This window comes from Haplochromis burtoni, unplaced genomic scaffold, assembly GCF_018398535.1.
Source record: "Haplochromis burtoni strain Fernald_Lab_line unplaced genomic scaffold, NCSU_Asbu1 Contig_50, whole genome shotgun sequence".
Classification (NCBI taxonomy): Eukaryota; Metazoa; Chordata; class Actinopteri; order Cichliformes; family Cichlidae; genus Haplochromis; species Haplochromis burtoni.
Genome location: NW_024582411.1, coordinates 2,300,659 through 2,325,728, shown reverse-complemented (window position 1 = coordinate 2,325,728; position 25,070 = coordinate 2,300,659). Strand labels below are relative to the sequence as shown.

Below are 25,070 nucleotides of genomic sequence, written 5' to 3'. Positions count from 1 at the left end.
TGACACTGTGTGGAAGACTGCTGGACGTACCTGCTGTACTCTGAGACCGGACTCCAGTCTTTGGCATCTGGGAAACAGAACTGGGGAATGGCTTTGAGCCTCTGTTCTGCCTCCCTCATCTGCTTGGTGGGCCTATCCAGCTGTGAGGTGAGGAGAGTATTCCAGTCAGCTCATCCTCCTTCACATAACTCTGTCATCCTTTATTAAAATCCCCCATGGATGACCTACAAATGACCAGACTAACTTTTCTCCTGTTCAAGGTTAAACTCCCTCATGTCCTCTCTAATTCAACTACACAGAGAGTGCTCTCTGGCCGTGTGAGATTAACTTCTCCCAGTGTACACGTCAGCTGAGAAGTAATTAGAGAAATACTCTTTCAGGGTTTTTCCTGTGGCGTGAATGGATCCTGGTTATTTTAAATTATAAACAGACCTACAGGGCTTTAATTTATAAGCTGTAATAACCCGCACAACTTCAAACAGCCTGCAGGGTCAAATGTGAAAAAAGTGTTTCAAGGCTCAAAATGGGGGGAAATTTTAGAAACCCTCTACACGAGCTTTTAATAGTAAGAATAATATCATTGCAGTAACTGCTTTTATAAGTCACGTAATAATAACACTCAGGAGGTTCTGAACTATTTATGCTTTGGAAACCATTCAGTGGTGACATATCTGTGCACAGTTTGTGATTTCTAAAAACCTAGTGACGTCAGTTAAGGAATTTTATGGTCACTGACACGCTAGACTTGATTTTTTTTTTACACTTTTTTTGCTTGTTTGCTTTGTTTCAAAGCAATTTGCGCTCTCTGCGTTCTTGCTACGCCCCACGTAAAAGTTGTCAGAGGCGACCAGCAGCAGGACCCAGTTGCGGCTTTTACCTTGGGGAATTGGTAGGTGACCTCTGGGGAGTAGGAGTTCTTGGTGGGTTTCTTTTTCAGAGAAACAACCACAAAGTACTCAAAGAGTTCTCTCTCCTGCCACTCGATGAGCTGCAGCTCCAGCGTTCGATAGCTCGGGGCTCGTCGCAGGATGGACTGTAACTTTAATAACCTCTGGGTGTGAGCTGAGAAACATAATACACGCAAAATTGTCAGTTTTTTGTAGAGAATGAAATCTGAGGCTACAGCAGGTCAGTCAATTAAACAGAAGGTATCTGAAAAATGTGCGCTCGCTAACCTTTGAACCTGTCGTCCGAGTCGCTCTCGCTCTCGCTGTTGTCGTCTGGAGACACACAGAGAAAAGGGGTCTTTATGGGTCAGGGTGCTTCTTCACAAACATGTGTTTATGTCACAAAAGGGACACAGAGGGAACGCTACGTGGGTGGCTGAGATACAAATATTTACTCGCTTATCTGGCCAGAAGATGAAGGGGAATATAGAGAAGCAATACCTCTCAGAGATGCAGTCTCAACATTGGACATGGAAAGCTTCTTCAACCTCTTCTTCCCACGTTTAGTGCAGTAAATGGAGTTGATCCTCTGGACCAGCTGTAGACGGAGGAAGGAGGAAATTCTATCAGGAACTTAAGGTTTTGTTTCTCTTGAGCCTAAGTATAGGAAGCAGAGATGTGCACGGCCAAAGCTAACAGTGTGAAATACAGTACATGTGTGTTAAAGGGTGCAGACAAATACAACAGAAAGGCATTAAGGGGAGTTCTTGAGAAAAAGGCAAATTTAAACAGTGATTACACGCATCAAGGCACTCTATCTTAAAACATCTATTCCAAACTGTGGAATTACAAGTGATCCAGAGCTCCACTGACTCTGACTGAAACCTGAGATGACCTGTGAAGCGGGAACACAGAGTGAACACGCTCGGAGCTCTGCGAGGACTTAGTGTAGGTGTTTTTGTACAATTTCGCAGTGTGTACCTTGGGGATCCTCCAGTGCCTGTGTGAGGGCAGGGTATCGGTTGTGCTACAGAGGCTATCATCCAGCAGGCCGCAAGGTGAGGGCGATACACCAATCTGGGGGAGAAGCAGCATTTCGTCGTGGCTGTAGCGTTTGGTCAGCTGCGACATCCGATGGCTTTTCCTGTCGCTCGGAGCAGGCAAGTGAAGGGACTGACTGCTGGGCTTGGAAGGCAGCTAGTTACAGAGAAAAGAAAGCAGCAGGTTTGGTACCCTTTCATTCACTTGTAATAACACTTAGCTTTAAGCAATATCTTTATATCTCAGTTACATTGCGCAGTGATCTGCCTTCCTAGTTTTTCATTTCCTGTCATAAAGAGGTGTCCAACATAAGGCCCGGGGCCAGAATTGGCCTCTAATATGGCCTGCTCGACAGCTTTGGAAAGAGCCTGAATTTTGGACTTCAATGACAGAAATTTCCATTTTTTCATAGAAATCTGTCATTTTAATGGTGGTTTCAGAGTACAAAGGGGGAAAAGGACATATTCTGTCAATTAACAAGAATTTTTATTTTATTTTATTTTCTGTTTAATAATTACAGGACAGTCTGTGCAATTTTCGGTAATTGTAACAGTGTTTTCTTACAATTTGAACCCAGTGTGGTGCTGACTGATTTTATTTTTTCATTTACTATAACAACGTTTCTTTATTATGTAGAAAAACTGACAAGTAATTCAATTCAGTTTTATTTATATAAGACCAAATCACAACAACAGTTCCCTTAAGGCACTTTATATTTTAAGTTGACCCTACAATAACATAACAATAACATTTATTTTTTAAATTGCACTTATTTTTCTTTTATTAAAATATACCAGGAATTAAATGTGTAGATTAATAGCTTTGCACTGACAGAAAGGTCAGTTGCACCGGTCCGTATGTGGGCCACAATGCTTTAATGTGTTAGTGTCAATGCAAACAAAACATTAAAGCATTTAAGCAGGAGAATACGATTTATTGTGAAGCAGTCACAGGGAGTGGCGTTCAAAGGAACAACTTAAAAAAGCATGTCCATCTTCAAAGCAGGGGTTTTTCCTGTACATGTGATAACTTGAAACGTTTGTCATCTTCTCAGCACTACTCTGGAAATGACTGACTTCTCTGATGGACTTCTCTATCAAAAGTAGCGGTTCAAACAGTGTTTACAGCAGCGTTAAACAATGCTTGTTGTTACCACATGTACCCCTTTTGTCCCTTCTACTTTACATAGTGTGAGGCATGTGCCTGGCAATGAAGTGAGCAGACTAAATCAGCAGATGGCCCTTTCTGTAAACATCGCAAGGTCTAAACACGTCAAGCTGTTTCCTGGAGTGACTCAAATGAGGTGTGAGATTCTTTAAAAGACGTTATCCAGGTTTCATCCGTGACACCCCGAAAGGGTTACCTGAGGCGGAGAGTTCAGCTTCCTGTCCATGACGGACCAAGAGCGGTTGTTCTCCAACAGACGAGACGTACGGCCCAAACTCCGCCGCTTCAGGTCGACGTCCTCATATGGATTCTCCTTCTCTGTGGGAATAAAGTGAGTGTTCACGATAGAAGTACAGCTGGCAACAGTTTGTGTAAGCAGGCCGTTTCTGAGAGAGGACAGATGAGGCCGAGGGGTCAAAGAGGGTAAATAGAAGGCGATTAAAGGTGTCAGAGGTCCAAGAAAGCCTCCCTAGGTTATTTCAAAAAAGGATGAGTGATGAAAGGTAAGTCAAAGGACATTCACAGCCGACTCAAGTTAATTCCCAACTGAGTCACTGTCCAGATATGCAAACTGTAGTGAGAGAGCAAAAGAAGAGTACATCATGAGTTCCACAAAGACCTTTCCAATAACCACTGGTTCTTTCAAGTATACATCAGCTAAGTATATCATTTTATGTTTGTTTTTTGCATAAGACAATCTAATAAGGCATCTGACAAATAAGAGTTCAGGTCTCATTTATTTTAGGCCTGCAATAAGCATAGATTTTGCTACCGCTCCATAGTTGTCCTTCAGTCACTAAATGATGGCAGGAAAGCAAAGAGCATGAACATTACAGAGCATAGCATGGCTCTCGCTGATGTCACCTGGCAGGGGACCAACTTCAATAAAGACAGAACTTGTGTAACACCACAGTCCGTGTCTATTCAGACATGTGCTCTGAGAATAGCTTTTTGGCAGGGTCTGAAAAAGGTTGTGAGAAAGAGAAGAAACCACGGCGAAGAACAAAAAACAGAGCCAGATGGCGTCGAAATGCATGAAGGGAACTTTTAAAAGAAAGAAAATCAGTGTTATCTGGCAACAGAAGTGCATCTGGTAGCTGTGTTTTAAAGGAAAACCCGGTGAACCCTCCAACAATGAGAGTTTTTTAAGCACCTAACTTAAAAAAATGCTTGCATAGCTTCGTTCAGTTTCCTATTTTTAGGTTAATGATTTAACCTGGACACACACACATCCATGCACAGACAATGTACACTGGATGGGGAGCTTCGGGGCGTTATGTTGTGTCATGCAGTCAATTAGTTGAGTGGAGTTATTTTTATGTGCATCATTAAAGCTGCGGGGCAGAATCAGAGGGCTCAGTCTGACCCCACATTGTGCCGCTGCGCCATTAAACCGAAGCTATACTGTAATGAGAGCCTGCTGGGAAAATCATATGTCTCTATAGCTGCTCATGCACTGGAGGGTACTAATCTGCTGCTCTGATTACAAACATCAGGATCTCTCCCTAACACACTCCCAGACACGCAGCATTACGCAGGGAGGGGACACACCTCAGCTGCACACTGTGATTGTACACACGCACAATAGACGCTCTGGGCAGGGCGAGGCTCAGAGCAAACTACACCAACAATGTCAGGATCAATTTACCCTCTAAAGTGGCGATCTTGTACCAATGCTCAACCACTGAAACAAAACTACATCAGGGACGGACGCTATAGAAGAACCTCTGGCAGGACCGCAAACCGTACAGCGCCTCTGTCACGAAGACAGTCTCTCCCGTGACCACGCCGGCGACGTTTTGTGGCAGAATGTACAGTATTTTAGGCACCATAACAAAATTACAGCTTGCTTTATGTGTCTAAGGTGCATCTGTTTAATCGCTCGTTACACGTAGCAGACAGTCGCCCAGATTCATTCATTCGCAGTGGGGTAAGAGCAGACAGCTGAATCATTGTGTCAGTGGTGCAAAGGGTGTGATTCATCAGCTTGTAAACAGATCAATCACCGGCACACCATTTATCAGCTACACTAGTTAAAAGCACTTACACGGTTCCCTGATGTCACAATATATCATGCAACCGTAGTAACACTGTAGCGCAGGTCAAAAAAGGCCAGCGATCTTAAGATAAACACCTAACATCAAGCACAAGTGCCAACTGACAACAAGTGAGTGGGCGTCCTTCCAAGAAAGTCAAAGAAGTCAAAGTTCTCATGGGAAAGAAAAACATTTATTTATTTATTTAATTCTTTTCATTTCTTGCATAGTCAGTGTTCATGTATTTTCATCCGACATGAAAAAGAGACCTCACATCTGGGAACCATCGCAGCACTTTGTTTTATAGGGTCTTTTTTCTAGCCAGCGTTACCAGGGTACTTCCTCAGGTTAAGAGGAACTTTGAGTGATGCAGGTATACTGTAATTGGCTAAAAATCTGAATGTAGCTATTTAGAGAGCAACTCTTAAAGATGAGATGGAGTCCAGACTTTAATAAAGGGAAATAAGATGCAATCTTGATTAAATATAAAACTCTGCACTCACAGTTCCCATCGGTTTGCTAGTGGGCATCCACCCCATGCAGCAATGTGGGGAGAAAATGAAGACGCTGACCACAACAAGAGGTGACGCTGAGCTACCAACCACTGGCCTGCATTACATCAGCCTCAAGAGTTTGTTGAGGGGCGAATACAATCAGAATAAAGGCTTGGAAGGAATTTGGAACACAGGGACATCCCCAGTGGGTACTTACCCACAGGTACTCCCCAGAAATTGTTTCGTCTGAAAGCAGCTTTAATGTCAGCTTGCTTTGCATTTGATATTTATAATTACAAATTGCAAAGAGAAAAACGTGTCAAGAGCAAATATGAAACACATTATGGGAGACCTAGACTATATATATATATATATAATAATATATATATATATATATATATATATATTATATATATATATATAATAATATATATATATATATATTATATATATATAAGCGTGGCTGCTTCTCAAATGAAACTTTAGTTTGAAAGCTTTTGTTTGAGCACTTCAACTCGAAGACAACATCACTGTCGAGAACAGGCAAAGATCGGGAAAAGTGCGTCTCCAACCCGCAAACTCTCACCCTCACAGTGCCGGATGAACAATGGGAGCTTTGTTGCGAGTCACATGAAAATCCGTCATGCCTTGACGCTCTATCTCAGACCGCTGCACATCCTCAGCCAAAAAGAAAAAAAGAAAAAAAACAGAAGAAGAAGGAGAAGAAGAAGTGCACTGACTGGGAAAAAATGGTTATGCTTGTATATTTAAAACATCCTACCCTTATTTAGTCATCACTGAGCGTTTATAATAGAAATATTGCAGAGTGTGTAAACTGTTTGGGGATTTTTTTTTTTTTTGCACAAGTTTCATCATGAGCTTGCACATCGCACTGACACATTTTCACTGCATTAAATATGTACCGAGGGAGTTGGCAGCTGAACTGGGCAAAGGGCCTGGGGTCATTTGCTAGTGGAAAGGAATTTTGGCTCCTCGACGCGTCCAGCATTTCATACACAAATTATCTCAGACAACAAACCAATGATTTGACTTCTCTCCGGCAAGAAACGCTTCATGAAAATGTAAGAAAATGATGCTTAGCGATTTTTTTAAAAAGCAAATCTGTGACCACACAAAAAATTCCATCCTTACTCTAACATTTGGTGAACTGCCACTTACTGATTACTGATTACATCTATCTGCATCAATAAAGGCATTTCACTGTGGGAGTTCCCACTGCTCCTCTTCGCCCTGCTGATGCCGGATAGCAGAGTGAAAATGCAGATACCCAGTCGATCTCTACAATAAAATTCAACCCGTGCAGCCACATGTTATCCATTAATCTTATTTTCAGGCTCAGTGCTCACTGACTGCTCCCACAGTGGGATTTGTTTTCCACACCCCACACATTTCTACATGAAGCAAAAGCGAAAAGGGGGCGGGCCACCATGCTTATTACAACTTTAAGAGTCACTAAAACATCCGACTTTGTCTGCCAAAGCTTCTGTTACAATCAGACTAATGATATGCATTCAGCACCCACTTTATTAGGTACACCTTGCCAGTACGAGTTTGGAGCCTCTTTCACCTTCAGACCTGCCTTAATTCTTCATGTGATAGAGTCAACAAGGTGCTGGAAACATTTCTCTGAGATTTTATTCCATATTCACATGACAGTATCACACATTTGCGGCAAATTTATCGGCCACACATGAATCTCCCGTTCCACCCCATCCCAAAGGTGCTCTTTTGGATTGAGATCTGGTGAGTGTGAGGGGAATTTGAGTACGGTGAACTCATTTTCACATTCAAGAAACCAGATTGAGGGGATTTGAGTTTTGTGACATGGTGAGTTATCCTGCTGGAAGCAACCACGGTCAGCATCAATACTCCAGTAGACTGTCTTGCTCTCTTGATACAAAGGCTACGTTCACACTGCAGGCGAAAGCGCATCAAATCCGATTTTTTTGACCCTATGCGACCCATATCCGATCATGGTATGACAGTGTGAACGGCACAAATCCGATATTTTCAAATCCGATCTGGGTCACTTTCGTATGTGGTCCTGAATCCGATACATATCTGATGTTTTAGAAAGAGACTGCTGTTTGAACGGTCATGTTGCATTAAATCCGTCTTTTACACCACTGACACGAGACAGACGCCAATTATCAGCGCCGGAGAAGACATCGTGAACGCTTCCTGTCCATCCAGTGTACATGTTAGTGAAACTGTTGGGAAGACAACATGAACATTTTATTTGTACTGTATAATCTGCAGATTCTGACAGAAATCTGCAACTATCCTTTGAAGTACAGCTCCTCTCTAAAACAGCAATAAGGATCATTATTAGGTTATTTACATTATTATGTAAATAACCTAATAACTTAAAGCAAAAATTGGGAAACATAAAGTCCGAAGTCTTTATTTTAAGGACCATCAGTCAAACAATATTGTTTGCTCTGGGTCTAAACAGAGCGCGTTGTGTGTGACGTCTTCTTTTGCGCATGCGGGCCGCTTTAATTGAGCATTAAGACCTGCAGTGTGAACGTAGCCTAAGAGGTCCAAAGTGTGCCAAGAAAATATCCCCCACACATTACATCACCAGAAGCAGCCTGAATTGATCCAAGGCAGGGTGGATCCATGCTTTCATGTTGTTTATGCCAAATTGTGAGCCTACCATCTGAATGCAGCAGCAGACATTTAGAATCATTATACCAAGAACCATTTTTCCACTTTTCTATTGCCCAATTTTAGCGAGCCTGTGCCAACTGTATCCTTAGTTTCCTGTTATTAGCTGACAGGAGTGGTTCCCAGCCTGGTCTTCTGCTGCTGTAGCCCATCTGCTTCAAGGTTCAATGTGCTGTGTATTCAGAGATGCGGTTATATATAAATTTCTGTTAGCTTCCTGTCAAATTAAAACAGTCTGGACAAAAATCTTCTCTGATTTTTGGCATCAAGAAGGCATTTTCACACAGAGAACTGCTGCTCACTGGATATTTTTGTCTTTTTCGGACCACTCTCTGTAAATCATAGAGATGGTTGTGTGGGAAATCCCAGTAGGTCAGCAGTTTGTCAAAAACTCAGACCAGCCCGTCTGGCACCGGCAACCGCGCCTCGTTCAGAGTCACTTAAATCACCTTTTATCTCCATTCTGATGCTCAATTTGAACTTGAGCAGATTGTCTTGGCTAGGTCTACAGATCTAAATGCATCGAGTTGCTCTCACGTGATTGGCTGATTAGATATTCGCGTAAATGAGCAGTTAAGCAGGTGTACCTAATAAAGTGGCCAACAAGTGTAACTAGTGGAGCTAAAACTTTTTCACATGATTTGGGTGTCCTTGCCTTTGATTTCCTTTATAGTACCTGTATCATTATATGTTTGGAGCGGACCGATTTGAAGATTATAATTAATGCCTCAGCTGTCACATTACTCTTACAACAAATTTGTATTTCCTTCATAATTCATATGTAACCAGACACCTGTTGTAAAAAAAAATTACCATGGACAACTTCCCTAAAGACCAAGATTGCTTATAAATTGCCTTTTGTTGTCTCAAAATAAGTTCAAAATACAAAAATATTCAGTTTACTATCACAGAAGAATAGAAAACATGAAAAATAAATGCAAATTCAAGACGCAAGAACCAGAAAAATGTTGTATGTCTTACTTTGAAAGGTGACTTATACAGTAATACAAATTACAGATCAACGATCTGAAGATCAGTTAATGTTTACATCTTGTCTTGTTTACAGTGTACTGAGCCAGTGTGCTTACCTACTATGTCCTCATAGGCATTCTCCTCTAAAGTGCTTTTGGAATTGGGTCGGCTCCGTGCGTCTGTGGTCAGTGCGCCATTCTCCGTGGGCGAGGACGGATATGAAGACGGCAAGCTGGCAGCATCCTCCGACTCACACGACTCTCTAGAAGAAGATAAACAATTTGAAACAGACCAAGGTGCTGAGGCAAAATTACAAGGAGGACAAGTCAACACGAGCCAGTGTCTTACTCAGAGCATGTCAACACGTGATAGAGGACAGAAAAAGTGCAGGTTGTATTAAAATATAATCCAGACAGCTGGCCCTACTTCTAAAATGCACTACTTGTCATCTGGAAGAACAGAAACAGGTGGTTAAAACACTCCTAGTGCTGATAAGCGCATTAAAGTCAGCGTTTGTCCTTTAAAAAAAACCCTAAATCAGAAGAATTAATGTTGAAATAAAAGGATCATGCTCCGATCACCGAAAAATTCTAGATAAGTCCAAAGTAAACATGCAGATATCTTACTATTCCTGCGTGTTGTCTGCACAGTGTAAAGCACATGCCACATGTCGAAGCACTGCACAAACTGTTAGCGGAGCTACATCGGCGCAGGGATCTACAGTACGGTCAAGTCGCGCCATCGACAGCTTGTGGCTATAAGCTCGGTCTGAAATTGCTTGAACCACAGGAATGTTAAACACAGAGTCACAGGGATGAATGTTTAAGGATTTCATGCCCGTTTCACACACGGGGATGATCTGGACAGGCCCGACGCTCACAAAAAACAACTGAGGACTTCTGATAAAGAGGATTATGAAAGAGTTATAGGAGCAGACCTTTTTTATGGGCCTGCATACATTTCTGGATAGGATCTGGCATTTCAAATCCTCTGTCAAAGTATTATTTTTCAGTGGCAACCTTAACAGCTGATTCAAGAGCTAAAACAAACTCAGGACGTGCAGCAACCTTGCAAACGGACACACTGATGAGAAGCCTGTTGAGCTTCATCATCAGCGAAGCAATTAGCCATAATGAACAAGCCTAATTTCTCACAAGGCAGTCAAACATGTTTGATGAGTTATCCTCTTAAAGGAGATGAAGCCAGAAACTAGGTCCAATGCCAAATTATAACATAACACAGAAGTTTGTCATTCAAACTGTCAAGTTTGCAGAGTTTATTAATGTTCAAAGACTGGGAATGGTAAATGTGCAGTTAATTCAAAATCTGTAAACTACCTGTATAGCTCCAAGATGCTTTTTAAAATATTTTTGGGGATGTTACATGTGGTATGCATGTAGTTGGAATATGCAAGATCCACAAAATATTACGTTTTTATTACACTGTAAGTGCATGCCAGGTTTCATACTTTCTCCCTAGCCCTTCAAAAACTTCCTGTTTTAAAGTGGTTCGTCCTGTTCACTCAAAACTCCAGACTGTAATAATAAAGCATCGTATTGTGTGGTAATGTAATACAAGTTTCCTGTGCTTATACTTGTGTGATTACAGACACAAAAGCAGGCATTTGATTTTTGCCTCACCTGTCCCGGATTCTGATGGGGGCACTTCCTTCGGTCTTTGCCGTTCGTGTCGTGCTGGGTGCAGGGGTCGAGGGCAGCGGCGGCGGAGACTCAGAGGCTCTGTCTGGAGGTAGTCCATTGGTCGACGATGCACCCTTCTGGTCTCGATTGGCGTCGTATTCAAAAGTGCGTTTGGGTTTAGGTAAGGGGTTGACTGGTGTGCTAACAGAGTTCTTTTGGCTCGGGGGTTCTGGGCTCTCGGACCTGGCTGAGCTCACACTAAACCTTTGTCTGAGTTTAGAGAGCTTGTCGGGCACCAAAGCGGTGTCCGGTTCAGTGTTCACTGAACAAATGCTGCTGCGCTTACTGGTACATGTGCTGTCCAGGTCGTCCCCTATCACAAAGGACTTTTGTCTCGTCTTATCCGGCGCGTAGCAGTTACTCAGGTAACGTGGAGGGGGTGGGCTGGGATTCTCCTTCAGGGCTTGCTCGATCTTTTGTATCCTGTTGAGGACTGCTGACGTCTCTTTGCGAGTAGACAGGGAGCGCACGAACGGTCCCGTAGAGTCTGTCTTGCCGATCCTTTTCTGGAAACGTCCGTTTTTGTCTGGAAATCCTTCCTCCTCCTCCGTCTCTGTGAAGGAGCATTCAGAGAATGCCGTGCTCATCCTGCGAACCCCCTTAAAGTCAAAAGTCTTCTCGCTGCAGGGAGAAGACAGCAGGCTCGGGCAGCCCTCGCTACTCCCTATGCGCTCCCCTCCTCTTTTGTCCAGACACAAGCTCATCCTAGGCAGAGACACCCTTCTGCACTCCCATTCTGAGATCTTCTTGCGGATTGTGGCAGGAGGGACACCTGTTGCTGAAGAGGTGAGAGAGAGGGCGCGCTTGTGGCCTTGGTAAGAGGAAGGTCCCAGTGAGAGCGTGCTCCAGCTCAGTGTCCTACCATTAAGTCCATCTCCTGGAGCGAGATCCCCTTGTTTCTCCTTCTGCTCCTGGGCGCCCTGACTTTCCTGACAGGACTTGGTTTGAGCTGGAGGCTTGTAGATGGAAAGCCTGTTCTCCAGGCAGCTGATGCTCTTTGACTTGGTTAGACGCCCCTGGCAGTCAGGCTCACTTGGGAGAGATGCACCGCTGCACAGGCTAGCTGTCTTGTTATTCCATCCACCACGTAGCAGAAACCTGCCGTCAGTTCTGACGTACCTGCTCTGCTTGCCAGAGTTCTCACTGTCGCTGAGGAGCGGCTGCTGGCTCTGCCGCTGGCTGGCAGAGAGAGCAGGACACGGTGATGTAGACTGGCACCTGAAACAAGGCGGAGAGAGGTGTGAAGAAAATTTACATTTAAAAAAAATATTTCAGACTGACAGATGGTAACAAACCAGTGTCATAAAAGGTGCCAACAAGTCCGCGTGCAAATGTGGAACAGATGGGAGAAAACTGTAAAGAATCAGCCGAAAGATTTGAAATCATTTCCGAGATCAAAGACAGCATGAAAACCTGAGCCACGTATTTAGAATAACCACAGGAAAGTATTCTGTCTCTGGCAGCGCAGGATTCAAATACAGGCCAAAGGAAATACAGACTACATTAAAACGCCACTGCGGATTTTTCCACATAATCAAGAAAACTTGAGGAGAATCAGTTTGGACCTCACACAGAAAGGAGCATGCCAAGCGAGATTTATCTTACCTGTGAAAGTCTCGCTGCTCCACTCAGGTGCACAAAGCTTTTGCTGATCCTTGCAGCTAAGTGGTACTAGGTGCTACTGTGTTCTCGCACTTACTGCAGACTCTGCAACCGTTTACCTCACACACACTATCACACACACACACACACAACTTTTCTCACGGTGCTCACCCGCTTTAAGATTTCCACAGAGTGCCAAATTTTCCACTTAACAGCAGGTTAACCTACCACTCATAGCACATCAGGAGCTTTGTCATGAGCTGAAAGGTGACTAACTCTTGTGAAAGTGAAGTGTTGGGAAGATCTGATGTCATAGCCATGGTTAGAATAACAAGAGCTATGGGAGGAGGAAGCTGAGGGCTGTGGACTATGATCCAACAATGCAGGTTGGGACAGATCCGACTTCACGCCTATCTGCCCATCCCTGGTTTCACTCTTCCTACTCCAGGGTGGAGAAACTTATACAAAAGCTGGGGGCTTGGTTGCTGAAGCCATGGAGGATGCATCTCATCTTACTTGCTTTGAAGGTGTACTGTATGAGAAATGAAGACATGACCTCACATCTGCAGAGTTTTAATGGTAGTTTCCAGAGTTACTCTGGAGTAAACTGAATGATTAATAACACTAACACTATTTTCATCATAAGGCTGAAATGTCAGTGGAGACTAAGGAAATATGACCAAATATGATTCTATAGTCCTTTAAAAGCAGGATCCCACTGACATCTGGTCCTTCACAATTTACAGTAATTCTCATGTTTTAATATATGAGGATAAGCAGCCCCTATTCAATTTAATTTACCGGTAATTCAATTCAATTCCATTTTGTTTACAGCGCCAAATCACAACAACAGACCCTGTAGACCCTACGATAATACATACAGAGAAAACCCCCTATGTGCAAGCACATTGGCAACAGTGGGAAGGAAAAACTCCCTTTAAACTGGAAGAAACCTCCAGCAGAACCAGGCTCAGGGAGGGGCGGCCATCTGCCGCGACCGGTTGAGGTGAGAGAAGGAAGACAGGATAAAAGACCTGCTGTGGGAGAGAGCCACAGATTAATAACAAATGTGATTCAATCCAGAGAGGTCTATTAACACGTTCTGGGTGGGAATGGTGAATGAAGAAGAAATACTTAATGCATCATGGGAATCCCCCAGCAGCCTACACCTATTGCAGCATAACTAAGGGAGGATTCAGGGTCACCTGGTCCAGCCCTAACAATATGCTTTAGCAAAAATGAAAGTTTGAAGCCTAATCTTAAAAGTAGAGATAGTGTCTGTCTCCCGAATCCAAACTTAAAGCTGGTTCCACAAAGAGGGGCCTGAAAACTGAAGGCTCTGCCTCCCATTCTACTTTTAAATACTCTAGGAACAACAAGTAGGCCTGCAGAGCGAGAGCGAAGTGCTCTAATAGGGTGATATGGTACTACAAGGTCATTAAGATAAGATGGGGCCTGATTATTTAAGACCTTGTATGTGAGGAGCAGGATTTTGAATTCACTTCTGGATTCAACAGGAAGCCAATGAAGGGAGTTTTTAGGACACCCTGATAATAATGAATTACAGTAGTCCAGCCTAGAAGTAATAAATACATTTTCAGCGTCAGTCTGAGACAGGACATTTCAAATTTTAGAGATACTGCGCAAAAAAAAGAAAGCAGTCCTACATATTTGTTTAATATGTGCATTGAAGGACATGTGCTGGTCAAAAATGACTCCAAGGTTCCTCACAGTGTTACAGGAGGCCAAGGTAATGCCATCCAGAGTAAGATCTGGTTAAAAATTGCATTTCCACGATTTTTAGGGCTGAGTACAGAAACCTCAGTTTTATCTGAATTTAGAAGCAGAAAATTAGAGGTCATCCAGGTCTTTATGTCTTTAAGACATTCCTGCAGTTCCTGCAATTGGTGTGTATTATCTGGCTTCATGGATAGATAAAGGCTGGTGTCATCTGCATGGCAGTGAAAATGTATGTATGCTATGCCAGCGATGATACTACCTAAGGGAAACTACCTATATTAGGTGGTTTCCGAAAAAACTGCAGTAGTAATGCAAAAACAAAGTGAGGTTTATGGCTAGTGTAATCTGCAATGGCTGCAATGTTTAAAAAGAATTTCAATTTTCTTTGAAAAAAACTGTCCTTTTTATTCTTATTATTCCATTTTCTACAGTGCGGGGACAACTGCTACAACACTGAGGGGATCACATTTTTAGATTTTTATTAAAGGATGAATATAACGGGGCTATAACATGACATGGTGCAGTTTTATTTTTGGGGGGGCACTGTCCAAAAGCCTCGAGCCACCCCTCATTGCCTCATATTTTGTTTCCAATGATCCGGACATTCTGGGAACTTTTAAAGTGGTCTTGAGTGATAGCTCTCCAGGCTTTCTTGAGGTCTTTTTAATTTTTCCTGTGGACATTGGTTACTTTTTTCCAGTCCTTGTACCTAACAACTTTCAGAAAAATGCTTTTATTTTGTTAAGCTACTTAACACTGACCTGTGAATCATTCAAGCATAAAGAACGCACCTAACTCAAGAATGTTATGACTACACCTAAGAGAAAACTTAGTAAACAACCAATTTTATATTGTGTCTTTAGGCACATTGTTACAAGCAGCCTGTCACAAAAACACATCATTTGTTCCCATTTCTTTAGTTGAGTCAACAAAAAATACCAACAATTACAGTTTGACAAATATAAAATAGTATTTATACACCAACAAGGGGATTCCCAGAGAGCTTTTAGCCACAAACTTGCATTTCTCAGCATGCTGTGTATTTTCCTAAAAAAAAATTGAGGAAACTTGGCAACTGGAGGACAAAAGAAGCAGCAGTCCTAAAAAACAACAACAGATGAACAGTATCTCAAAGTCATGTGCTGAAGAAATAAGGAAAAAATCCATCAAAGGCCTAACACAGGACCTGAGCGATACATCTGGCCCTTCAGTTGATTCATCTACTGTTCAGCAAAGCCTCACCAGAAATGGTCTCAGTGGAGGGATGGCCGTCAATTAAAGAATTCTTAATGAAGGTAAACAGCCAGAAAAGGCTGAGGTATGCCATACACAAGAACTGGACTGAAAACAAGAGGCAACAAGTCTTACAGGTTGGGGATCTTCTCAAAATTGACTGAATAGTAATGAATGCAAAAAAGTACCATCAGATTTTGAGCCACCAAATGGAAGCATCTGTCTGGCAAAGGATCCATTTTTCAGCATGACAATGAACCCAAACCCACTGCCGGTGTAGTATAAGAATATCTGGAAAAATTGGCCTCCCCATAGCCCGGACCTCTACATTAATGAAGCAATGTGGAGTCATCTTGACAGAGAACAGAAAAACGGCAGCAAAATACAAAGATGAGCTTTGAATGTCCTTCAAGAAGCCTGGAGAACTATTCCTGAAGACAACTGAAAGAAATTACAAGAAACCTTGCCTATGTTGAAGAATAAAGGTTATCATACCAAACACTGACTTTCAAGATTGTTGGAAATATAAAACCTCTGTTTTTGTCATATATATTGTATTCCCATGTATGCTTGCACATTTGTGCACCTATTATGTCTGCACCTATTTCCCAGACCAAAAAAAACCCCAAATAGACCCCATGGTTTCATGAATACAATCCTTTTAAAGCACTGATGTTAATCAGCAGTCAGCATGTGTTGCGGTGTTTCAGTGGGGAGCTGTTGAAAAGAATTTGTCTGGGAAATTAAATTCCTACTGCTTTCCTGGCAAAACTCTGATCATAAATTCTGCCAAGGACTACGTCTGCCACAGGAACCTAGTGAGGGAACAGCATCTCTGAAGCTAAGTATCAACTGGAATGTTTTAGTAGCAACCAGACCAAACACTCAACAATGCAATCCTAATACCACTAGCAGTGCAGTTTATTGAGTTAATCATGACACTATTCATTTTCTCCCTGGGGTTTTACTTTGGGAAAGATTGGAAGTGCTGTGTTTCCATGCCTAACAATGATTCCACAATGTGACAGTAAACAAGCAAAAACAAGATGATCTGGGAGAAAACACTCACGCTGGCTTCATGCTGGGCTTTCAGAACATCTTAAAGAGAGAACGCAGCATAATTGTGCACAAACTGCTGTGTCTTCACTCTGACATGTCTGAACTGATTTTCACCCCTCATCCAAGAGGCTTTTTCAGTTCTAACACGAAAAGATGTCCCAGGTATTTAAACCCTAGTGGAGAAAGTCCCAGGAGGTGCTTGTTGACCCACTATTAATCATGTGTGCATCGTATGCACAGCTCTCTTAAGGTCCCACAGCATTTCATTCAGGCTGAGGTCATTGTAACCCTTGATTTTATTCTTTTTCAGGCATTCTATTGTCAATTTGCTGCTGTGTTTGGGATCCTTGCGCAGTTGCATGACTTAATTTGGGCCAAGCTTTAGCTGTCCAACAGATGGCTTCACGTTTAACTCTAGAATACTTTGGTATGCACAGGAGTTCATGGATGACTCAGTGACTGCAAGGTACCCAGGTCCTGTCGCTGCAGAATGCGCCAAAATCATCACCAATCCCCCACCGTGCTTTTCACCAAACATGGAGCTGTGTGTTATAGCTAAACATCTCTACTTTGGTCTTTTCTGATCAAAGCACAATGTTCCAGAGATTGTGGTATTGTGTAAACACACACCCCAAGGCTCCAGACCAGGAGGCTGCAGAAACATCTGCTTTTATAACGGTGTTCACACTTGCTGATGATCAGTTTTTCAAGTGCATTTGATTATCAGCACCTGGTTGATATTTACTCTCTTCTTTCCTATCAAAACAGTGAGGGTGTACTTAGCTTTCACAGGTCTGCACAGAATCCTGTGAAAACTTCCTGTCTTCACACGCCACTTGACAGCTTCATATTATTTCAGTTGTAAACATAAAATAATATGAGTATAAGAATAATATTAGAAAACCAACTGACCTGTAGTCTGACTTTGAAGACCTCTCAATTAGATAGTCAAAACGTTGTGCTGAGCTTCATCTTTTCTATCAGATTTTTGCCTATTCAAGGCTTTGGGTGCTTTAAGAGTTGTAAAAATAAGCCCAGTTTAGTCAGCTTCAGATGGACTGGCCACACATACAGTACTCTACAAAGAGCTGAATGCCAGTCACAACCTGGCCTCTGGCTCTTACTCAGGCTTCCAGGGCATTCCAACCACAAGCCACTTCCCGTTACTGACCAGGATGGAGAATTCAGCCTGTTCCCTAAACTTATAGCTCCGCATGTGCCGACTTTACCAGCTCTCTGTCAATTATCAGTGCGTAACACCTAAATATGGCAAATGTGTACCAATGAAAACAGTGTAGTAGTCTTCACTGTAGTCTTGGAGGTCCATGTCCATTCAGAGTACAACATCAGACGAAGATCCTGTATTTGGACAAGTTTCCAGTTTCAACTCATTTTAATCGAGACTTTGCCCATGTGCTGTTGCATATTAAAATGCTCCCCTCCTGGGGCTTCACAGTTAAGCACAAGCATAATTTGTCCTAGAAATTTATCCTTGGTTAATGTCATACGTCGGTGAGAATCCATTGAATAGCACATAAATCTTCTCCATCTGTTAAAACATCTGGCTGCATCTCACGAGCTTTAAATATGATCTTAAAGAGTCTTGTGTAAGACGAGTCCCTGAGGACCACCAGCTGCCAATAATAACAAATACTTTTATTAAGAGACGCAGGTTAAATGGACAAATGGGGTGCAAGGGGGATGATGAGAAAGCTTTGTGCTACTGCGATCAGTGTTTTACTTACAATGACTAGTTGCGAATGTTTACTATGGAGAACAGTGTGTACACAGTAATACCTAAAATTTGTTATACTAGATTTATGACACTGATTTAAATCCTAAGTACCCACTGAGACTTGTACCCTCATAGAAATCCCAGCAACACCACCTCAACTGTGCTGGATTTGTTTGGTAGTAATAAACATTCAGTATATTAGATTAGCACAAGAAGAATCCCTCTGTTGTGAATGTATTTAGCTTAACAGTACAGACATATGATATTTCTCTCATTTTAATTTGTGCTCGCACTCAAAAGTCTGCAAATGTTCTCCTCTCTGTTGTTCAAGACTTACTCAGTTTCACTCATGAATTAAGGATGCAGCCACATCAGCACATAAGTATAAACACAAGGAATGTCACACACTGCACCGGGGATTCGATGCAGTACCACAACTTATGTTTTATGTGGTTTTCCATTTGCATTAGGCCTGATTGAAATGAGCAGCTACAGAAACCAGCTCCATTAGGTTACATTGTCTGTGAAGGTTCTCAGTCATCCAGGTCATCGTAGTCAAAGGAGCTTGCAAAGAAAAGCGTCTGGACTTCTTTAAGTTACTTGAAGACGTTTCACCTCTCATCCGAGAAGCTTCTTCAGTTCTAAGGTCAAATGGTGGAGAGTCCCAGATTTAAACTAGTGGGAGTTTCCCCCCACAGAGGGACAAAAGGACCCCCTGATGATCCTCTAATCGCCTGAGCCAAGGTGTGAAAGCGGGTGTGGGTCCCAATCAGCCAGAGTTTCGGGTGTGTTCATTGTGAAACCTGGCCCCACCTTATCATGCGATTCCTGAGGTCAGATGGCCCAGGATGTGAGTGGGCGTTAAGGCGTCTGGGAGAGGGAACTCAAAACTGGATTATAGATGGCAGAAGTTGGTGTCGTAAACCCACCGCCTCTGTTCAAAGATGGTCGCTCAGCAGTAGGAGCTGATAGTGGCTTTCACTTCAGCACTAAGCAGGAGAGGAACTACCAGACCCCCGTCATCAACGAGTGCCCAGTGGAGAGAGTGGACAGCTTCAAATACCTCGGAGTTCACATCACGCAGGACCTGTCATGGTCCTGTCACATCAACACCGTGGTGAAAAAGGCCCGACAGCGTCTCTACCACCTCAGACGCTTGAGAGACTTCCAACTGCCCTCCAAGGTGCTCAGGAACTTTTACTCGTGCACCATAGAGAGCATCCTGACGGGAAACATCTTAACCTGGTTCGGGAACAGCACCATGCAGGACAGACGAGCTCTACAGAGGGTTGTGCGGTCAGCTGAGCGCACCATCCGCTCCGAGCTCCCTGACCTGCACTCAATCTACAGCAGGCGGTGCTGGACCAAGGCCAGGAAGATCGTGAAGGACCTCAGCCATCCCAACAACAGACTGTTCTCTCTGTTGAGGTCAGGAAAGCGATTCCGCTCCCTGAAGACCAACACAGAGAGACTGAGGAGGAGCTTCTTCCCGCAGGCGATACGGTCTCTCAATCACACCACCACACAGTACTGACCCACACATAATGTTCTTACACACACTGGACATTCTGGACATTGTTTTCACTTCATTACTTAAATCACGCTGCTGTTATTGTGTATATATTTATTTATATTTCTTCATACATTCTTATATAGTTCTATATTGTGTATTTTGTTGTACAGTTATTTTATTTTCAACTTTAATTTATATATTTTATCTTATTCTTTCCCAGTTAAATTTACCCTTCATTCTAATTTGTGTTGTACAGTTATTTCATTTTTAACCTTAATTTATATTTTATTCCTTCCTAGTTAAATTTACCCTTTTTAATTTTTCATATTTATTTCCTATCTTATTCATAGCCTTTTCCTTTTTTGTTTTCTTTAGGTCACGAGCAGTTGCCCAAGCATTTCACTACATATCGTACTGTGTATGACTGTGTACGACTGTGTACGTGACAAATAAAATTTGAATTTGAATTTGAATTTAATTCTATGTAGGAAATGCTCTCTTCTGTGTGTCTTGCTTCATCAGAATGAAAAATGAGAAAAGGAATAGAAATAAGCAACATCCCTGGGAATCATTAACTATATAAGAATAATAGAAACCATGGATTTAAAAAAAAAATGCTGTTTAAAATCAGCTATGGCAGAGTCGTGTAACAGCTTCAACAAAGACAAAAGGGTCGTTCTTCAAATATGTCCAATTTTCAGGATACCTTAAAAATGTATTTCTTTTTCTAATGTTTAAATTTAGACCACAGTATCATATAAATTCATGAATTGACATGAAAACATGCCAGTTGTTTGTTTTTTTTATCTCTTTTTGTACATTTACTTAAAGACCACGTGTGGTGGTTTTTTTGTCACACTGCTTAAAGGCATTTATAAAATATTATTTCTACAGTCTCTTCAGCACATGAAGAAAAAGAAGAATGCAACAAATCAGGAGATAATAAAGCTGATTTATTATTTATTAGGTTTGTTAAAAGTATGCATGTGCAGCCATTTATTTGCTGCAATACTGAAAATATTTGAATTCTATAAATTTCAATTTATCCACATATGAAATACGACACATTTTATTTGATGTGACAGGAAATGTGACTCAGAGGGGCTTTTGACAAATTTGACAGGATCATAAAGAATTATATTTTACAAAGCATTTGTAAATGAGTTTTCCCGCAGTATGTCACTGTCACTTCTTGACATGCTGACACACGTTTCAGCTCAGTATTCAGTTCAGGGCTGAATGGGGCACTTGTCCAGGAAACAGGATCATACTTGCAAAAGCTTTGGAAGCCTTATCATGACTGACAATCATTAGTTGTTTTTTTCCATGAGTGAAACAAATAGGAAAATATGGATAAATTCGAGCAGTGGATTTGTTTGTCTTTCAAGTCGAGTCATTTGGTCACTTTGAAACCACTTAATGCTCCCTGAAATGCACATACCCAAGCCCACCCTGTCCAACATGTCACTGACCTGTCAGGGACGTCCCGAGGAGCTTTACCTCCTGCAGCACGAGGTGCAGCCTTTGAACTCTTGTTGGCAGTCATGTTCGTCTGCAAACCACCCGCTCACCTACAACACAGGGATATCAAACATTTAAACATGGGTTTTATACGGAATATTAAACCATTTCTATTGTTTTTATTTGTCGTGAATATTTTCAGGATATAGAATCATAGAGCTAAAAAGCTTATTTTAGTTGCTCTCTTATTCCCAAGGAGTCGCCACGTCAGATGACTCTGCAAATTTTCATACTGGTCCTGCTGCAACCCTCCCAGGGACTTGTGTCCCCTGCCGGTCTCAAGCCAGAGATCTTTTGCTAAGTGAGCATATTAACCACTACACTAAGGAGCCACATAACAAAACACAAAGCTAACAGAAGGCAACACTAACTCTACTGATACAGCACCTCTCATGTACATGTGCAGCCAAAAACAAATGAATAAACAGATACAACATAGCAGTTCTTTCATCTGTTGTGGTTATGGGTCTATATAACTGTAGTATCAATGTGTCAATGCAAGGTTTTGAAACAGCAGCTGTTACTATTATCCCCCATCAATGGTAGCTTTACTACTATTGCATCTGACAACTTTTCACAGTTCGGGCTAATAAAGAAATCCTACAGAGTTTTCCATTTCACCCCATCTGCCATCTTGAATCTCCAGTGTAAACACTGCAGATGACTTTCAATAAACTGAACGTAAGTGGCATAATTGACAGAGTATGTAGACAGTATTGTGCTGGAGAAGCCCCGGAGCTCCCGGCACAGCTGTGGGGGTTTTACGCCTAGAAAAATTTCCTTTCGGGATCAAAGCATACGGGTATACAGTGCTGCCAAAGAAAAAGCTAAACTTCTATTTAGCAAGCTCTTTATAAACATTATGAATCATATATAAATACATATATTCACATGTGCTACTCTGCTGATACTAACATTAAAGGTTGAGTTCAAGCGAAGTCCAGAAAACTAATTTAGCTTACTTATTTCTAGACTTGAAAAGAATACAGATTTTTTTCAAACAAAGTTAATATTTAAAGACTCTCATAACGCTTAAACTCATATTTGAAACCCATCTGTTGTGCATAGGGTGGAGGTCAGGGTGGATAGATGGGTAGGCAAACCCTCTTAGCAAATAAAGTGCTAATTGCTTACTCACCATATTGTACACATAATACTATAGGTCTATTTTTGGGGAAGGAGTGGGGCTCTTTAGTTATTATTATGCTAGGACAGGAAAGCTGTGAGACAGAGCAGAGGAAGCCACACGGCAAATAGGCCCGGGCAGATTCCAACCAAGGTCTCTGCAAGAGTCTTACGGGCTATGGATTACCCACAGTACACAACAGACATTCAGGGTCTGCTATTTTAACCCACATCCTAATCTTTCCATATGCTCTTCATGCTTTGCCTAATTGTAATCAATGGCTCATACTCAAGCAGTATGTCTGGTATCAGGCAAACATATTTACCACCTTTCACGTCTAAAAGTGAAAAGAACATAGCAATGAAAATACTATTGAGCGTGTAATTGTTTTCATCCTAAACAACCCTCTCTTTATAACACTATGAAACGTTGATGTAGCACTGAAACTGTTAAGTCGTTCTTCCTAAAACATTTACTCAAGTTTGTCAAAGCAGTTAGTTAAAGCCTCCCTTCAAACTGAGGGCCAGTGCCCCTGAAAGTGCAGCAATGAACCTTTCAAAAAGGCTCAAAGCAATTGTTCTGGTGCATGAGGAGGTCAAATGGAGATCCCTAGAGATCAGAGTTGGAGGATAGGAGGGTGCTTGGCAGCATGACTTGTTTACAGGAAGCTGTTGTATGAAGAAGCCAGCCAACCAGTAGTGGAGCTGATTCCTATAGAGACAGATGAGAAGAGAGAGGGAGCATTCCTGCTGTCAGCTATTTCCTGTGGATTGTGGACTGGGCTAGAACGACGAGGCATGCATCGTTATTTTCATCCAACACAAAGAACGATTTTGCCTTGTCCTGTATACGACTCTGCCAGTGCTGCTGCTCCTCTGTGAACCATAAAACCGCAGAGCTCAAAGTAAAAACAGAACATTAGTCCCAAAATAGGAGGGAAAATGTAGAAAGTTGCATCTATTTCCTGTCATCCAAATAGTTACGTAAGATTCATCATAAGCATCCACTCACATGCCTCGGAGAGAGACAGAGTCATCAATCAACATGCTGTTTGATCTAAAATTAGAGAAATTCTCAAATGATTTCTACAAATCACATATCCGGCATCGAAGACTATCCTAATACGCGTGTAACTATCTAGACTGATTCACGATGGACTAAACAACGATAAAAATATAAGAAATCATGCTTGACAGGAAAAAAAGGGACGTTGAGAAAAACATTCAGAGAACTTGAGAAATAAAATTTTTCATCTTATTCAAAATTTGACTAAGTTAAATTAGGAAGCATGAATCCAGAGACACTGGCAGCTGTGTAAATATGATTTATACCTGATTAAAATATGGTGAGTTTGGAGATGATATTCACTCCACTCTCTTCTCTCTGATTTGATCTCTAACACCTTAAAGAAGCGCAGAAATAATTTCTTTAACGTCATTACCTTATGTAGCTAACTTAGAATCAATTTTAATCTGTGTAAATTTATTGTTGTCATTTTTTTTGGACTCCGAAAGCTATAATCACAGAAATGGGTCACAGAGGCCCAAGATGGACATTGCAGTGTAAACACCAAGGCGTTAGCCAACTGACTTCCTGAGGTCTGATACCATCTCTCTACACAAAATTACTGGCTGTAAACAACCACTTCTAAGAAAGCTCTAGAGTACCTTTAAAGTGCATTCAACCACATTCAATACAACTTTTCTCTTGAGATGTCAGAGCCAAGGGCAAGCTAACGGTCAACAACTGACGAAACACTTGACATCGCAGAGTGTTAAAATCTTTGGGGTTTTACGGGGTTTGGAGGCAGGACACAAAATGGCACACTTTAGCCTGAGGTTGCTGTCCTGTTGTTGTAAAAACACAATTCTTCTGTCTCCATCTTTCTCCCTCCGTGTCCACTCTTTTCACCCACACGTCCCCGTCTTGCTTTTTCAGATGTTTCTTTCTAAAGGGTTTGTTAGGAGGAACTTGGATATGTGAGGATGGAGGAAGTCTGATAATGAAAATGGGGCAAATTTGTCATTAAGCAACATAACACAAAACAAAGCTGACTTGACTAACCCTGACGTTTGTAGTGCATTCCTGAATAAGTTGAACTCTTAATTTCCAAGTTCCAATTAGGAATTTCAATCTGGAATGTCCCCTCAACTAGGATTTCCAACCTGACACGTCAGAGCAGCCCTAGCAATCCCAAGATAGCGGTACTGAACGTAAACAGGAGTAAAACGGTAAAACTTTTCTCTAATGGCACTGTTCTGTATCCGTGACTCACTAAATAATCCATACGCAGAGCAGTGACTGACACTGAGGCTCTATCCATGAATATACTGTAGCGGTATTTTTAAGCTCAATAAAATAAGTATTGTGTTGTATTGCTAGCGACACTTGAATGCCTCTATCTTGCTAAGAATCAAAACAAATCTTGTTTTCCCGTGCCTTTTCCTGAACGTTCTCCAACATCTGAATTACGAGGTATCTGGAACACAGCATTACATCAGGGGTGTCAAACATAAGGCAAAAGGAGAGTGTGAAACTGCTGAATAAAGCAGC

At 41.9% G+C, this 25,070-nt stretch overlaps 1 protein-coding gene across 5 annotated transcripts in view; it reads right to left on the bottom strand.

The window, feature by feature from the left end:
* dennd2b (DENN domain containing 2B) overlaps positions 1-25,070 on the bottom strand; it is a 56,932-nt gene that overhangs the window by 19,046 nt on the left and 12,816 nt on the right. For all 5 annotated transcript variants that reach the window (XR_006054378.1, XM_042220565.1, XM_042220566.1 and 2 more), the window contains 9 exons: positions 21,343-21,441; positions 10,929-12,206; positions 9,405-9,550; positions 3,292-3,413; positions 1,869-2,084; positions 1,389-1,485; positions 1,176-1,220; positions 878-1,062; positions 31-140 (listed from right to left, as the gene is read on the bottom strand). Coding sequence is in view for 4 of the 5 variants with exons in the window: in XM_042220565.1 (XP_042076499.1) it covers positions 31-140; positions 878-1,062; positions 1,176-1,220; positions 1,389-1,485; positions 1,869-2,084; positions 3,292-3,413; positions 9,405-9,550; positions 10,929-12,206; positions 21,343-21,416 (2,273 nt within the window). In the remaining variant the exon portion in view is untranslated. The remainder of the gene's footprint in view (positions 1-30; positions 141-877; positions 1,063-1,175; positions 1,221-1,388; positions 1,486-1,868; positions 2,085-3,291; positions 3,414-9,404; positions 9,551-10,928; positions 12,207-21,342; positions 21,442-25,070) is intronic.